The sequence below is a fragment of the Myotis myotis genome, unplaced genomic scaffold, assembly GCF_014108235.1.
Source record: "Myotis myotis isolate mMyoMyo1 unplaced genomic scaffold, mMyoMyo1.p scaffold_m19_p_14, whole genome shotgun sequence".
Taxonomy (NCBI): Eukaryota; Metazoa; Chordata; class Mammalia; order Chiroptera; family Vespertilionidae; genus Myotis; species Myotis myotis.
Genome location: NW_023416318.1, coordinates 44,540,013 through 44,555,940, shown reverse-complemented (window position 1 = coordinate 44,555,940; position 15,928 = coordinate 44,540,013). Strand labels below are relative to the sequence as shown.

General features: G+C 49.3%; 1 protein-coding gene and 1 long non-coding RNA gene across 5 annotated transcripts in view; both read right to left on the bottom strand.

Moving 5' to 3' along the window:
* The window catches only part of KIF3C (kinesin family member 3C), a 32,639-nt gene extending 23,906 nt beyond the window's left edge, over nt 1-8,733 (bottom strand). Inside the window, exon 1 of one of the 4 annotated variants that reach the window (XM_036335137.1) lies at nt 5,994-8,733. In XM_036335137.1, coding sequence (XP_036191030.1) covers nt 5,994-7,529 — 1,536 coding nt within the window. In that variant the 5' untranslated portion in view covers nt 7,530-8,733. The remainder of the gene's footprint in view (nt 1-5,993) is intronic. The other 3 variants (XM_036335138.1, XM_036335139.1, XM_036335136.1) reach the window with 3 other exon arrangements.
* An 800-nt stretch (nt 8,734-9,533) lies between these two features.
* Nucleotides 9,534-14,248, bottom strand: LOC118669479. Its single transcript, XR_004971980.1, has 3 exons — nt 13,680-14,248; nt 10,235-10,525; nt 9,534-10,102 (listed from the first exon to the last, which is right to left on the bottom strand). It is a non-coding gene; the product is annotated as an uncharacterized LOC118669479 (long non-coding RNA).
* Nucleotides 14,249-15,928: the final 1,680 nt, after the last annotated feature.

The following is a 15,928-nucleotide window of genomic DNA, read 5'->3' as shown; positions in this document are numbered from 1 at the left end:
TGGAAACTGGGTATAGCCCTATTTGGAGACTAACATCAAGATCAGGACAGTGGAATGGCACTGAGTATTTAACTCTCTCCTCTACACTATGTTTTCCCAATTGGGGTTTCCTTTACCCACTCGCTCTCTTTTCACCCTGATTCTATGACTCTATTTCTCTTTCCCCTCTTCACTGCCTGCCTCTATTTCTTTTCTGTCCTCCTCCTCATGTTCTTCTCTTTCTGCTCTTCTTTGCCTTCTTTTTCTCTAATTGGCCATGGTAGAAAGCTAAAAAAATTATCTTTCATTATTGGTTGAATTCAAACATTAAAATTTAAACCCTCTAATTTTAATTTTCAAAACAATGAAACATTTTATGTTTTACTCTAGAAAATGTTATCCTCACAATGAAGGGCTTTTAAGAGGAAGAAACTCTGGCGGTCATCCAGTTCAATGGCGTTTCTTATACACGAATCCCTTTAGAGCACCTCTGACATTCAGTTTCTCCTTGAACACACATCCAGAGATGGGAGTCATTGCCTTTTGAAACAGCACAATTCTAACTGCTAAAAAGTTCTTCTTTATGTTGAGCTGAATCTACTCCCATAATTCCCTTATTACCCAGGATACAAAAACACTGCGATCAGCCAAAGGGCAGTGAGGCACATTTAGGGTAAAAGGATAGGGGTAGACCAGCTGGCCGTGAGGTTAGCCTATTGGAGTAGCTTGCTTGGGCAGGAAGATTGAAGAGATATATTGCAGTCAGGCTCTGGCAGGCTTTGAATGCAGAGTAAAATGTGATGTGTTTGACGTATGAGGAAGGTGGCCGAGTGAAAACATCCATTGGACAGTTGGAGGTAACACTAATAAACAGTTGTTACTTACTGACCACTTACGCGCCAGGAACTATGCAAAGTGCTTATCTCATTTAATGCTCTCAACAGCACTATGGCATAGGTACTAGTATCACCCTATTTTATTGATGAAAAAACTGAAAAACAAAAAAAACTGAGGCCTTGGAATTAGTAAGTCACTAAACCCAGGCCTGCCTGACTCTGATGCCTGTGCTCTGAATACAATGCTCTACAAAATAAGGTCAGCAGAGAGACCAGGACAGGAGACTTCAATCTGGGAGTCGCTTACATAGAGGGAGAGAATGCAAGGAACAGAAGCCATAGGTTTCATTCCAGCCTTCTTCTGAAGATGGTCCCCAATCTCCGTTTCCAGTCTTGTGCTTGCTCCTAAACTCACTGCGTGTCATCAGCTGACCACTGGCTTTTGTCACCAGCTCCTGTCATTTTTCACTACCTTCCCAGCAACCAGTTCCAAGCCTGATATTCCTAATTCTTTAAGCATGAAAGTGGATCAAATTTTGTGTCAAACCAACCTGGGCTCAACTAGAAGTGCCATATACAAACCCTGAGGCTTTGGGCAAGTTACTGAACCTTAGTGGGTCTCAGTTTTCTCATCTATGAAATGGAAAGTCACAAGACCTTTCTTGGAAGGTGCTTATGGGGATTAAATGAGACAATTTGTATATAACAGATAATATAGTGCTTGGCATCTAGTGAATGGCTGATAAATGGGATTATTAGTGCTGTGACTGTTGTTTCTCAGGTTTAAAAGTCCCTCTCTTACGTATCCATTGATGGCTCATTCTGATGCTGAGAGGTGGGAGGAAGAAGAGGGACCCACAAAGGAGATGATAAAAAGTCAATGCAGTTTGTGTTCCCTGCAGTGACCTCATCCTTCTGACTTCTGGGCTGTAGGGTCTCTTCCACACCCACAGAGAGAACTGGGCTCTAGCCAAGACCCCCATTCTCCCGCCAAACCTTCTTACTTGGGGACCAACAAGCAGTGTTGCTGTTTCTACCTCTTCCACTCTCTTCAGCTGGAGCCTGCATTTTGTGTCATCTGTTGCCTTTGCCTCCCCAAACACCCTCCTTTCCCTCAAAGTATCTAGAATCAAAGTTTTAGAAATCGCCTAGTCCAATCCCTCAAAAACTGAAGTTTAAAATTAAAAGCCATTTTAAAAAAAGGTTCTTCTCTGGCTGGCGTAGCTCAGTGGTTGAGCTTTGACCTATAGACCAGGACAGTGGTCGGCAAACTCATTAGCCAACAGAGCCAAATATCAACAGTACAACAATTGAAATTTCTTTTGAGAGCCAAATTTTTTAAATTTAAACTATATAGGTAGGTACATTGTTATTAACTTCATTAGGGTACTCCTAAGGCTTAGGAAGAGCCACACTCAAGGGGCCAAAGAGCCGCATGTGGCTCGCGAGCCGCAGTTTACCGACCAAGGGACCAGGAGGTCACAGTTTGATTCCTAGTCAGGGCACATGCCCGGGATGTGGGTTCAATCCCCAGTGCGGGGTATGCAGGAGGCAGCAGATCAATGATTCTCTCTCATCACTGATGTTTCTATCTCTCTCTCTCCCTCTCTGAAATCGATTAAAATATATTTTTTAAAAATTTCTTGCACAATTAAATGTAGTAAAGTAGGCCTCTCCCAGTCAATCTGCATGCATTCATCATCATTGCAGTATGTGCACTATGTGTGCACAAACACTTGCATTTTCACTGTGCACAGCCAACCTCAGTGCAGGTCTGTCTGGGACTTTACACCCCTCCCTCCCAGGCCTAGTCAGCTATCCAAGCCCCCGGTGATATACATAAGTACGGATGGCTAATGATGGACAGTAACAGGGCACTGCTCACAATCACACACCCTCACACATGTGTGCACTCTAACATCCCCCGAGGTCCACAGTAAATATGAAAGGAGACTCTAAGGAGACAGGCATGGTGTTTGTACACAGTGAGGGGAGAACAAAGGGAACAGGGAGCCTGGGGGTGGCAGGCAGGAAAAGCAGGCGAGGCAGACGGTTAGATGAGTCAAAGAGAGTGAATGAGGGCACTGGGTCGCATCAGCTATTGCTTAGCTGCCTCCAGAGGGTAGTGTGAACTGGAAGAAGGGAATGGGGGGGTGGGGGGGAGGCGAGAAGGGGAGTTGGTGCTATTACTCAGAAAGTGGGCACCAGTTCAGCTCATTTCCAGGAGGGACCCAAGCTCTTGCCTTTTGATCTGGTCTCCCCTTGCCTCCTCAATCCACCTTGCCTGGCTCTGCTACTAGGGCTTCAGGGTTATGGCAAGGCAGCCGGGATGGCAGAGGAAGGAAGGAAGGAAGGAGTTAAACTAACAACAAAGATGTCAGTCCTGGAGATCACTGGACCCCTGCTTGGCAGACAGAAGCCACCCATGGCTGCTAGTGCCCTCCATTTATTTGGTGCTCTCAGCATAGTTCAAACACCCTCACACTAAAGGTCTCATTTAGTCTTCAGCACAGCCCTGTGAAAGAGGCAGGTCTGGGATCATCTCTGACATGTCCCTCTCCTCTTTTCCCTGTGGGTCCCTCAAGGACCCTCAAATTGCTTCCTCCACAGAAACATCCCCCATAGGGCCTATAAGGAGGTCCTCTGCCTTGGCTCCATTCCTGGCTTGCTTGCTGCTGTCTGTCCTGGGCTGGGTCTGACGAGAAGTCACAGGATATGGAATCATTCCCCTCTTGGAATTTCCCAGGCACCCTCCCCCTTTGCTTATATCTGAAAGCCTGACACACAATGTCCATTTCACCCACTCCCCAGAGAGCTATGTCAGACTTCTCCTCATTAGGGGAATGGAAACCTGAGGCCTAGAGAGGCAAAGGCCTTCGCCCTGAGTCACATAGTGAGCAAACATGGAGGGCTCCGTGATGACTTAGGAAGAACACAGGACCGGGGAAATCAGAAAACCTGGGTTCCAGTCCTGGCTCCGCCCTTTATCAGCTAGAGTCACCAGTCACTCAACCTCTCCAGCCTTGGTTTTCATTAACTGTCAAATGGAAATAATACTCATCTCTTGGGGTTGCTGGAAAGATTATAAGAGATCAAGATGTCAAAGTATTATATAAAAATGAATTACTCTGATTATCAAGTGGCATAGGTAACGTCAGGATTATGGCATAATGGAAAGAGGCTGGGCCAGATATAGTTTGGGCTTTCCTTAACTCACCCGTGGGGCCCTGGGCATGTCCTGGCCTCAGTTTCCCAAGGTCGTGCCAGCTCTAACACAGGGTTCTGAGGGCTATGCCTCTGGTGCAGAAATTCTGGCATCAGTCACCCTGATCTCCTGACTGTCCTATTATCTGTGCCCCCATATTGCCTTAGATCCAAGCATCTTATTGAGGGAGCCGGTCAGTCCCCCACAGTGGGAGGTCCCACTGGAGGCTTTGCTCCATCCCTCTACCCATGTCCTCAGGGCTGAAGTAGGCTTCGGGTACTCTCTTGGCCTCAGTGGCTTCTCAGCCTTAAGGATGGAGGAGGGGTAGGGATGGGAAGGGGAGCGAGGGCCATGGCAGGTGGGCATAGGTGCTCTTGGTAGTGAAGCCAATGACTGATTGCCCATGTAAGATTTCCCAGTGGAAAGCACAAGACTGCCTGGATTCCCTTCCTCCTAGGGACAGCTGACTAACACATCCTGCCTTTCACATCCTGCTTCTCCCAGGACGGCCCCAAATGTGCCAGGCCCCTGAGGAAGCAGCTTGGCATGACCCTTGCTGAGCTCATAGAGGCAAATTAAATACTAAATGTGCCAGGCTAGGGCGCCTGGTGCAGCAGCACATCCCCACAACACGGACAATGGCATCCCACTCATCTGTCACCACCACAGAAGCTCCAGCCCTCCCTTTCCAGGCTGGACTTTCCTGCTCCCAGCCCACACTCCTGAGAACAAGGAATAAGAAATAGTAATGTTCTGCTGTGACCAGCTATGGGTCCCTGTGACCCCCTTCCAACCCCCAGTGTTGATGGCCCCAGGGACCTAAAAATGCCAGGAACATTGAGTTATGGCATCTGCAGCACTAAAATTTAGCAGGTCTGTGGCTGGCCAGGCGGGGGTCTCTGTAGCTAAGCCCTAGCCCCTAAGGCCTGGGGGCTCCCAGCGGGAGGGAACAGCTCAGGAAGGACACTGAGGCCTGTTATCGCCCAGGGCAATGGGGAATTGGCTCTTACTGGGATGAGGCCTTACTCTGCCTCAGTTTGTTAATACAGGTCAAAGAATTAGCAGATTGGAAGAGCCTCAGAAATCATCCAGGCCAATCTTCCATTTTACAAAAAGAAAAACTGAGGCTTTAGGAAAAGAGGAAGCCACTTACACAAGGTCTCTCACTGAGACTAGACTCCAGGTCCCCAGTGTAGAGCCCAGTAAGTACTCTTTCCCCCCTCTGCCGTGATCCCCCAAACTCCTTCTCAATGATACCATGTAATGGGCCTGCTCCGCATGGGCCCAATGGACCTCATTCACAGGGAGCAGAACCATTCCTAGTCCCACCTTGCCATCCAAGAACTGAAGAGCATGAGGCCCAAGGGTTCCCGCTCAGCTCTGCCTCAGTTCCTCGCCTGTAAAATGGGGATTTAAGAACCAGTTCCCCGGACGGCTACTGTGAGGATCCAACGAGATCACATATGTGGGACACTTTGCAAACTGTGAAGTGCTCTCCAAATGTCAGATATTCCTAAAAGGGCGTGAGGTCTGAAGGTGCAGCAGAGGGAGGAGGTCGCAGGTGAGGAGGCTATGCGCCAGTGAAAACCCACAACCACATGAGGCTGAGGGCCTGCCTGGCCACCCCATGGACCTGACTGATACTAGGGGCCACCAGCAGAGACTGGCAGGCAGCAGGTCAGACCAGCCCAAGTCCATTGGCCTAAGAGACTGGCTGCCTGCTTTGTCGTGTGTGTGTGTGTGTGTGTGTGTGTGTGTGTGTGTGTGTGTCCCTGTCCGTCCTCCTAGGTACTCCAGGGAGGCAAGCCTGGAATTTGCCTGGCTTTTCCAGGGGAGCATTTGGCAGGAGGGCAGTGTATGGTGCTGGGAAGGGACCCCTTGCTTCAGCCAGCTCACAGACCCACACAGGAAAGCCTGCCAGCCCAGATCCCTCTGGGGACCTCTGGGTGTCCCTGCTTCCTTGGGGACCTTACCTTGTACTTGGCTGCGAGCAGCTCTGTGGCCTGCTGCTCGCGCCGCAGTTCTTCCAGCATCTTCTCCTTCTCCTCCAGCAGCTTCTGCTTCTCCTCGCTGACCAGGCTTCGGTCATCCTGGATGGCTGCCTTCTCTTCCTCCAGCCGTTCCTTCTGCTCCTGCAGGTAATTCTCCATGTTCTTGTCCAAGGCTGAGTCCAGGATGGGCTGGGGCGGGCGATGGTTGTTGTTGTTGTCATCCTCCTCTTCGGCCACCCAGGCCTCGATCACTGGCCCCTCAGGGTAGCCGGCGGGGGCCGACACAGCCTTCTTTCTACGACTGCTCTTTCTCCGGAGCCGCTTCCCCAGCATTCCTTTCTTCTCTAGCTGGGCCTTCAGGCGGGCAATCTCCTCCTGGAATTCCCTCAGCAGTGTGTCCTTAGGGTCCTCGTTCACCCGGGGCCTGTTCTTGATGTTTTTGGCCCGGTTGGCAAAGCGCAGGGTAGAGAGGCTCTCATCGTAGCTGTGAGAAGCTGGTCCCAGCGTGGCCACCATAATGGTCTTGGCATTCCCCCCAAGAGAGTCCTGGAGCAGCCTGGTCAGCTTGGAGTCCCGGTAGGGGATATGGGTGCTCCTGTTGCCCGCCAGAGCAGCGATCACGTTGCCCAGGGCAGACAGCGAGAGGTTGATTTTGGAGGCTTCCTTAGGCCTCTCCCCACTCCCACCGCCCCCTCCGCCGCTGCCACTACCTGTGGACTGTGTGGCAGCCCCTCCAGCTGTGTTGGGGCCCGCCTTATTCTGCCTCTCACTACCAGCCAGGTCCACCAGGTTGAGCTTGCCCACACGGATGTGGTCCTGGCCATCTGAACCACGCTCACTGCACTCCACGGTGATGACGAAGATGGCGTGGGAGCGGGAGCTGACCTCATTCATGTGTGTGCTGCCCACTGCCCGGGTCTGGTTCCCCAGGTTCATCACATGCTCGATCTCCTTGACATTCTTGGTGACAAAGGAGGAGAGGTCCTTGATGTAGACACCTGTCTCTGGATTTTCCTTCAGCTCCAGCCTCTTGCCAGGCTCCTTGGAGAGCAGGTCTCGGATCTCCTCCTGGTAGATCTCCAGGTAGGAGGCCCGGACCAGGTACTGCTGGTTCTGGGAGCGAGAGATGTGGGTGAAGATGTGCTCGAAGGCATTAGGGATGACCCCACGCAGCTCGGGCTCCACCCAGGTCCCTTGCATGGTGTAGGTCTTGCCAGTGCCCGTCTGGCCATAGGCAAACACCGTGCCATTGAAACCCTGAAGCACCGAGTCTACCAGGGGCCTCACAGTTTCATCATACAAGTCTGCCTGCTTGGAGCTGGCATCATACACGGCATCAAAGGTGAAGGTCTTGGGCAGCTCCCCCAGGGCAGCACGGGGGTTCCGCAGGGTCACCTGGCCCAGTTTCACGTCCATGGTCAGGATTTGCTCATGACCAGCAGCCTCCTCCTTCCGGCTGAGGGGGCGGCACCGGGCCACCACCTTCAGGGCCTCACTGCCCTTGGTTTTATTGGCCATCTTGCTCCTGTCCTTCCTGCCCCAGGGACCCGTCCGTAGGCTGGGCAGTCCTGCGTCCTCCCTAGGTAGGTATCACCGGGGCCGGCCCAGCCCTGAGGCGCCGCTCTTCAATCCGCATGCAGCCTCCCAGGGTGGGGATGCTGGGAGGTGGCCCCGCCGCCGCTGCAGTCCGGGCCTCCTCCGCTCTCTGGTCCTCGCTGCACCGGCTAGACAGGGAGAATTAGGCAGAATCTCCGGGCAGCCGCGGGAGCCGTGCCGGCCGGATGGCAGCGCCCGGAGCCTGCCCCATGCTGGGGCAGAAGAGCCCAGGCGTAAACAGCTACGGCAACAATGAGATAAAGGAAGAGGAAGATGGGATGGGGGCGGGCGGCAGAGCTGTCTTCTCAGCCTCCTCCTCTAGGGATCCATGGCGGGGGCTGCGGGTCCTGGGCGGCCGGGGGTCTCGGCCCTGCTGAGGGCAGAGGCTCACCTGGAGTCCTCCTCCCCAGCTGGGGGGTCATTCATTGCAGCCAGCGCTGCTGCTGCCGCTGCCGCCTCTGCCCTTCCCCGCCGCCACCGGAGAATGAGAGAAAAACAGAAGGCGATGGGGCGGAGCAGCGGCGGCGAGACTGATGTTGCCGCTGCGCTGTGGCCCCAGCTAAGCCTCCGGGCTGGGGTGGGGCGCGGGGCGGGGCCGCGGGACAGGAGGCGCCAGTCCGCCGCAGCCAGTGCGCCCGGGACGACCGGGGTGCATCGCCGATCAGCGCCCTTAGACCCCTCCGGAATGACAGACTCTGGTGCCGACTCAGGTCCTGCGCCCACCAGGCGAGTGGCAGCGCAGCCACCGCCCGCCGTCACCCCACGAAGCCGAGCATGCTGGGAGTTGTAGTCCCGCCTTTGTTAACCCGGATCTGGCAGGTTGCTGCTGCCTTCTCACATCAGGGGAAGCCCCTCCCTCTCTGGCATGAAACTCCCAGCGTGACTGCTGAGGTTTCAGCCTACCTGGTGGGGGAAGGGGGGTGACCCACTACCCACATGTGTTCCCTCCACAGCCACCATCCTTGTCTCTCCAATGCGCCTGCCTTTCTGTCTGCAGACAGGTACATGTCACCCCTCCCCTTCAGGGTCTCCAGGTACCCTAATTCCTAATCTTTTCCTCGCCCTCCCCTGGTTTACTCCTGTTGTCTTCTCTCTCCTGGAGCCTCCTTCCAGCTGATTTTCTCCTCACCTCCTCTCCCCACAAGCACCCCTCCTCCTCCACCAGCTTTCTATCCTATATAATAAAAGGCAATGTGCAAATAGACCGAACAACTGGTGCGCTGACCACGAGAGGGAAGAACATGGTGGGCGTCGGCAGCAGGTGGCAGAGCACAGAACATGGCCAGTGTCAGCTGCGGTGGAATGGTGGAGCAGGTGAGTGGGGGGATGCCCGACCAAGGTGGGGCGCCAGTCGCTGTCATCGGGGCGAGCCTCTGGTGGTTACTGAAAATTCTTTGCTCCCCCGTGCTGCGGTCCCGCCTGGCGCTCACACCTACTGCCCGTGCTGGCCCTGCTCACACCTGCTGCCGGTGCCAGCCCCAACTGCTTGGTGCCATCAGCAGGTGCAAGCAGTGGCTGCTGGCCCCAATCACCCCTGAGGGCTTCTCCACCTCCCCCTGCTCCTGAGGGGTGATCGGAACAGCAGCCACCACTAGCACCCGCTGCTAGTGCTGGCCCCAATCACTCTTTGCTGTCAGTGGGTGCAAGAAGCGGTGGCGGGAGCAGGGCTGCCAGCAGACAGGGGACCAAGGCAGGAGGGGCCAGGCGGGGGCACGGAGGATGGGCCAAGACCACCTTGTGCCCTAGCAGGTTTGGCTCAGTGGACAGAGTGTCGGCCTGCGGACTCAAGGGTCCCAGGTTCGATTCCGGTCAAAGGCATGTGCCTCGGTTGCGGGCACATCCCCAGTGGGGAGTGTGCAGGAGGCAGCTGATAGATGTTTCTCTCTCATCAATGTTTCTAACTCTCTATCCCTCTCCTTTCCTCTCTGTAAAAATTCAATAAAATATATTTTTTTAAAAAAAGACCTGCCCTTGTGCCCACCGCAGCCTCACAGCCCACAGTTCCTTTCAAGGTGCACGAATTCATGCACTGGGCTCCTGGTATTGTATAAAAGGCTCTCCATCTTCTGACTCTTGCCTAACTTCCTATCCTCCCCCACAGCTACTCTCCTATGGAGGGTCTGTGTTCCAGACATTCCTTCCTTCAAACCTCGCTTGCTAAACCCAGGCCCCATTCAAGGAGCTGGACCTTCTTGTCCTCAAGGAGTTCACATTCTAGAAACCATGTTTTGTTTCCTTAACTGGCTGTGCTGTGTTGCATCTTTGTGCCTTTGCCCAGAGGACCCTGTCCCCCTTGTGTACTTGGCGCCCTGACACTTGGGTAATTCAAGCACCTCCTCTGTGAAGTCTTCCCTGACCAATGTCTTTCCCATAGCAGAAAGAGACACATAATTTGCATAAAACAAAAAACTCACATTCCAGTTCCAGTTTTGCTCTTCATCCAACTGTGTGACTCTGGGCAGTCACTTACCTTGCCCCAGCTTTAGTTTCCTCATCTGTTTAAGAAAAATTGGAAAGGGGGCAAGAAATAGTATCTTTCTCTGGGATGGTTGTGAGACTCAAAGAATGAATCATAAAGTATTGCACCAATGAAAAGACTTGTTTTAAGCAAGCCCTTAATAACGTACATGACCTTGGATTGTCTGATAGCTCCTGCTTCCTTGAGCATCGTGGATAGCCCAGGCCTATGCTTGCTGTTCCTCTTTTGTGTCTTCATATTTTTTCCCTCTAGGATACAAATCACTTATAATTCTTCAAATCCAAGGATGAAGCCAGTATCCTATCCATGTTCCACTCTGCAGTGTGGAGCTGAATCTGTGGACTGGGCCCCAGTTGTCCTTATCCTCCATATGAGATCCAGATAGAGGAGATGCTGTTATCTGAAACTTTCAGGCCATTCATAGAGGCACCAGAAGAATCTGTCCATACAACATTTTCAATCATGTTATTCTCTAGAGAGCCTAATTGTGTGTTCTTCAACTCTACAGAACCTATCTCCTTACTTCTTCCCTATCTTCAAGTCCCTAGGACCTGAATGCCAGCTCAACTGGAAGCTTAAGGCTTAGCTGGTGGCTGGTCCACGTCTGTAACTTCTTGGCCTTCCTCAGCCCTCTCTTTCTTTGATCAAGCTTAACTGCTTGTGATTAACTTGGCTTTTGAATCAATTCTTGGGTGGGGTTTTGGCTTTGTACACTAACCTCTCTTGGCTCTGGCAACCTGACTTCTGGATGGACGATTTGGCTGTTGAACGATTTTCTTGTTGCACTTGGCTTTGGTTTTTGGACTACCCTTTCTCTACTTTGGCTAACCCACCTGACTCTACAGTGCTGGATAAAACAGATCCTTTCCCTGTTCTCCCCACCTGATGTCATTACCTGTCAGGGAACTTGTCCAAATCCTCCCATATGGGAGGGATACTAGATTCCCATTGATTACATAATGTATGACCCTGAGTAAAATATTAAACTTCTGAGCAGCTATTTTCTCAGCGGGAAAAGTGAAGATAAGAATGCTTGCCTGACTCACAGGGTTTACATGAGGATTAAGTGAGATAATGTATGTGAAAACTCCCAGGGCATAGAAGACATTGAAGAAATTGTAGTTTTCCTCCCTTTTATCCTTTGCATTCAGGTTGTTCACATTCTTTGTCTCCCTTTTCAGCACTGTCTTCAGCCATCCTTCTTTCCTGCACCCTCTTACACACTCAAGTCTCCAGCCTTTCTGGTTCGCTAAAGGTCCTCCAAACATGTAGTTTTTCATGTTTCCATATCTTTGCTCATGCTGTTCCTCAGCCAGAAATGTCCTTCTAACTTTGTCCCTGCCTACAGAGCTTCACCTTCTATTAATTCTATAACTTGACCTTACATGGCTTCCACTTCTACAGCTCAATAGAGATTTCTCTTATGAAGGACATCAGTTAACTCCATGGCCAATTCTAGTGGGCCCCTTTCAATAGGAGCATTTGACATAATCCACTTTATTCTTTATCAAACTCTCACTGCCCATGGTTTCCATGATTCTGCACTTTTCTGGTATTCTTCCTACAGCTCCCAGAACTCGCAGTCTTCTTAACTGGTTGATCTCACTGAACCCCAACATTAAATGTTGAAGTTCACTAAGGCTAAATCCTAAGCCCCCTTTTTCTTCCAATGTCCCTCTCTGATGATCACTACAGCTTATGGGTTCAGTATTGTCTAAGTGATTCCTAAATTTGTATCTCCAGTCCAGACTTCTCTGAGTTCCAAGTTATATGTCCAGTTCTCTAATGGACATAGTTACTTGGATAGCTCCCATATATATGAAATTCTATTTGTCCAACTGAATTCATCATCCTCCCATCCAAACCTGGTCCTCTAGGAATGGTCCTTAGCTTTGTAAACAACTCTTGCCTCACCCTCAATATATCCATTCAAACACCAAATCCTATCAACTCAACTCCCTAAATATTTCTCAGATCTATCTACTTTTTTTCCAAGCCGTTATATTCTCTGGCCTGACCTCCCAAAATACCTCCAATCTGGTCTTCCTAGGTGTGCTCTTGTCTCTACCCATCCATTCTCTATAAGGTAATCTACACTAATAAAAGAGAAACATGCAAGTTGATGTCACTCCGCTATGCCCACCAGCCAATCAGGATGCGTATGCAAATTAACCCATGAAAGATGGCGGTTAATTTGCATATGCAGGCACAGAGTGAAGACTGAAGAAGAATGAAGACGACTGAAGACTGAAGAGGCTTGCCTTCTCCACTGCGGCCAGAGCAGAGAAGCATCCAAGCTTGGCTTCTCCACTGCGACCAGAGGGAAGGCCTGGGTCCTGGGTGCCGGAGGAAAACCAGTGCCGGCAGCCAGGGGAAGGAAGGCCTATTGCATGAATCTCTTCATGCAACGGGCCTCTAGTCTTTCAATAACACCTGACTAATCATATCACCAATGCTTAAAACCTTTCAAGGCTTCTCACTGCTCTTAAGGTAAAATCCAAATCATTAATGCAGCCCCCAAGGCCCTACATAACCTGGTACCTGCCCATATCTCCTGTCACATCTCATGCCACTTTCCACCTTGCTCTCTGGGCTGTTATAACAATGGTTTTCTTCAGCTCCTTTCCAACTTCCCACCACAGGGCCCTTACACATTCTGTTTCTATTGCATAGAACATTTATCCTCACCATCTTTGCGTAGGTAACCTGCTCTTCATCCTTCAGCTCTCAGCTTGAATGTCACTTCCTAAGGGCACCTTTCTTGACTTTCCCACCTAGTTTATGTCCCTTTGCAATATATTCTCATTGTTCCCTGTATATCTTTCATAGAAGTTAGCATAATTATAATTAAATGGTTATTCACCCACTTCCTCTGTTGTTCTTTGAAGACATAATATATCTGCTTCATTCAGTTTTTTTTTTATATACAATGACTAGTCTAGTTTCTGGCATATAATATGTGCTCAGTAACTATTTTTATAAATAAGTGACATAAATAAAAGTCCCTTATGAATATCACCTCTTCTGGGGATCTTTCTTTGACTTCCCTGAGTCTGCCTTCTAACTAATCTTTACTTTTTTCATGATCCTATTGCTCATTATTGAACTAGCTGTATAGTACCCATCATAGTCTGACTTATACTATGATTAACTGCATATGTCTCCTTTACCATAATGTATATCTCCTGAAGACAGGAGCTGTGGCTTTTGTCATTGTGCCTCATTTACCCATATCTAGCACAGTACCAAATACATTTTAGGTAATCAATATCAATGGCTAACCAAGTGAATGAATGTTCCAAGACCTTCAGGGCAAGAAAATGGGAAGACAGAATGAAGAACAGTAATAAATTCTTAGATTTGTGGAATACGTTACAGTTAACAGAGTATTATCACATATATTACTCACTTGATCCTCATGTCAACCCCAGGAAAGGGGAAAACATTAATATTTTCTTATTGTAAAGAGGATTCCAAGCTTCAGACCAATTAAATGACCAAGGAAGGAAACCCAGCCACCAAGTGGCAAAGTCAATCTTCAGACTCCAAATCTGCAACCTGGGGTCTTTTCCTATGTCAAGGGGGGAGCTTACCATGGAGAGGGCAGAACAGGTGCTTCTCAGTCCTGGTTTGAATGACAGTTTCTTTGGAGTCCAGCCCCGTCTTTGGCTTGGTAGGAGGCAAAAGCTTCCTTCCTGTTTCTCCTTCGACAATGACCGTCATTTTCTCCCAGGGGATTTCCACACCAGCCTCGTCTTCCAGTGTGATCCCAGTAACAGAGTGAAATTATACCAAGAAGACAGAGTTAGCTCTTTAGTAATCCTGGGGCCTGCAAATTTCCATATGCACGTAATTCAGGATTTGAGTTTGCCTTGTAAAACCAAGTTCTGCCAGCAGATGGAGACATGAGTATGTGACAGAATCACTGGATGAGCTCCAAGCTTCCGGCTTCTCAATCACTGCGACATTAATTCAAGAGTCACCCAATTGTGTTCAAATCTAGATTACTAATAGCTCCTCTTTTCCTTCTTTCTCTGCTGTAATTTCTGGGGAATGGGATTTGAGTCAACTCCCCATCCCCTTCCCTAAAAGAATAGAAAAATCTAAATATTAAAAAGGCACTCTTTGCCCAGCCAGTGCGGGTGTGGCTCAGTGGATTGTCAACCCATGCACCAAGAGGTTACTGGTTCGATTCCTGGTCAGGGCACATGCCCAGGTTGTGGGCTCCATCCCCAGTAGGGGGCATGCAGGAGGCAACCAATTGATATTCCTCTTGCATCAATGTTTCTATTTCTCCCTTCCCCTCTCTAAAAATCAGTAAAAACATATTTTTAAAAATGCACTCTTCTGGGTAGCTTTGTTGAGCACCTAATAGGTGGTACAGATGTTTTATTTAACCTTCACATTAACCCAGGTGGTAAGTGGCAGTACTAAGGCTTGAGCAGTACTGAGGCTTGAGCCTAATTTCTCCAACTCCAAAGCCTGTGTTCTTTCCACCACTGGGCCCTGAGGTTTAGCTCCCAATCCATCCCCTAGCTGGACTAACTCTACCTTCTTTCAACACTTTCCTGCCTCTTCCAGCCTCAGGGGTCTCTTCCCTTCTTTACCGCCTTTAACAATGAACATCTGCTTTTTTGTTTTATGATGTGATTATATCACTATGAAAATATTCTGTCTCCCCAACTGCATTTCTTCTACTTTGCTATACTTAAGTTTCTCACTACAAAAGTAATTAAAGATCGCACTGGCCAAAGGGTTGCTGGTTTGATTCTAGTAAGGGCACATGTCCAGGTTGTGCGGGGGTCATTCCTTGGTATGGGGTATGCATGAGGCAGCCAATTAATGTTTCATTCTCACATCGCTATTTCTCTCTTTCTCCCTCTCCCTTCCTCTTTTTATAAAAGTCAATAAAAAATTATATTTTTAAAAAAGTGATTGAAGAACATGTTTGAAGAGCTTTCACTATATTGGGTTTCTTTTCTTTTTTTTTTGCTTTTTTTTTTTATTATTGCTTAAAGTATTACAAAGGTATTACATATGTGTCCTTTTTTTCCCCCCGCCCTTGACAGTCCCCTAGCCTCCCCTATCCCCCAGTGTCTTATGTCCATTGGTTATGCTTATATGCATGCATACAAGTCCTTTGGTTGATCTCTTACCCCCCTACCTCCGGCCCCCCAACCCTCCCCGGCCTTCCCGCTGCAGTTTGACAATCTGTTTGAGGCAGCTCTGCCTCTGTATCTATTATTGTTCAAAAGTTTATACTGGTCTCTATTATCCATGAATGAGTGAGATCATGTGGTATTTTTCCTTCATTGACTGGCTTATTTCCCTTAGCATAATGCTCTCCAGTTCCATCCATGCCATTGCAAATGGTAAGAGTTCCTTTCTTTTTACAGCAGCATAGTATTCCATCGTGTAGATGTACCACAGTTTTCTAATCCATTCATCTACTGATGGGCACTTAGGCTGTTTCCAGATCTTAGCTATGGTGAATTGTGCTGCTATGAACATAGGGGTGCATATATCCTTTCTGATTGGTGTTTCTGGTTTCTTGGGATATATTCCTAGAAGTGGGATCACAGGGTCAAATGGGAGTTCCATTTTCAGTTTTTTGGGGAAACTCCATACTGTCTTCCATAGTGGCTGCACCAGTCTGCATTCCCACCAGCAGTGCACGAGTGTTCCTTTTTCTCCACATCCTCTCCAGCACTTGTCGTTTGTTGATTTGTTGATGATAGCCAGTCTGACAGGTGTGAGATGGTACCTCATTGTTGTTTTGATTTGCATCTCTCGGATGACTAGTGACTTTGAGCATGTTTTCATATGTCTTTTTTTATTTTTC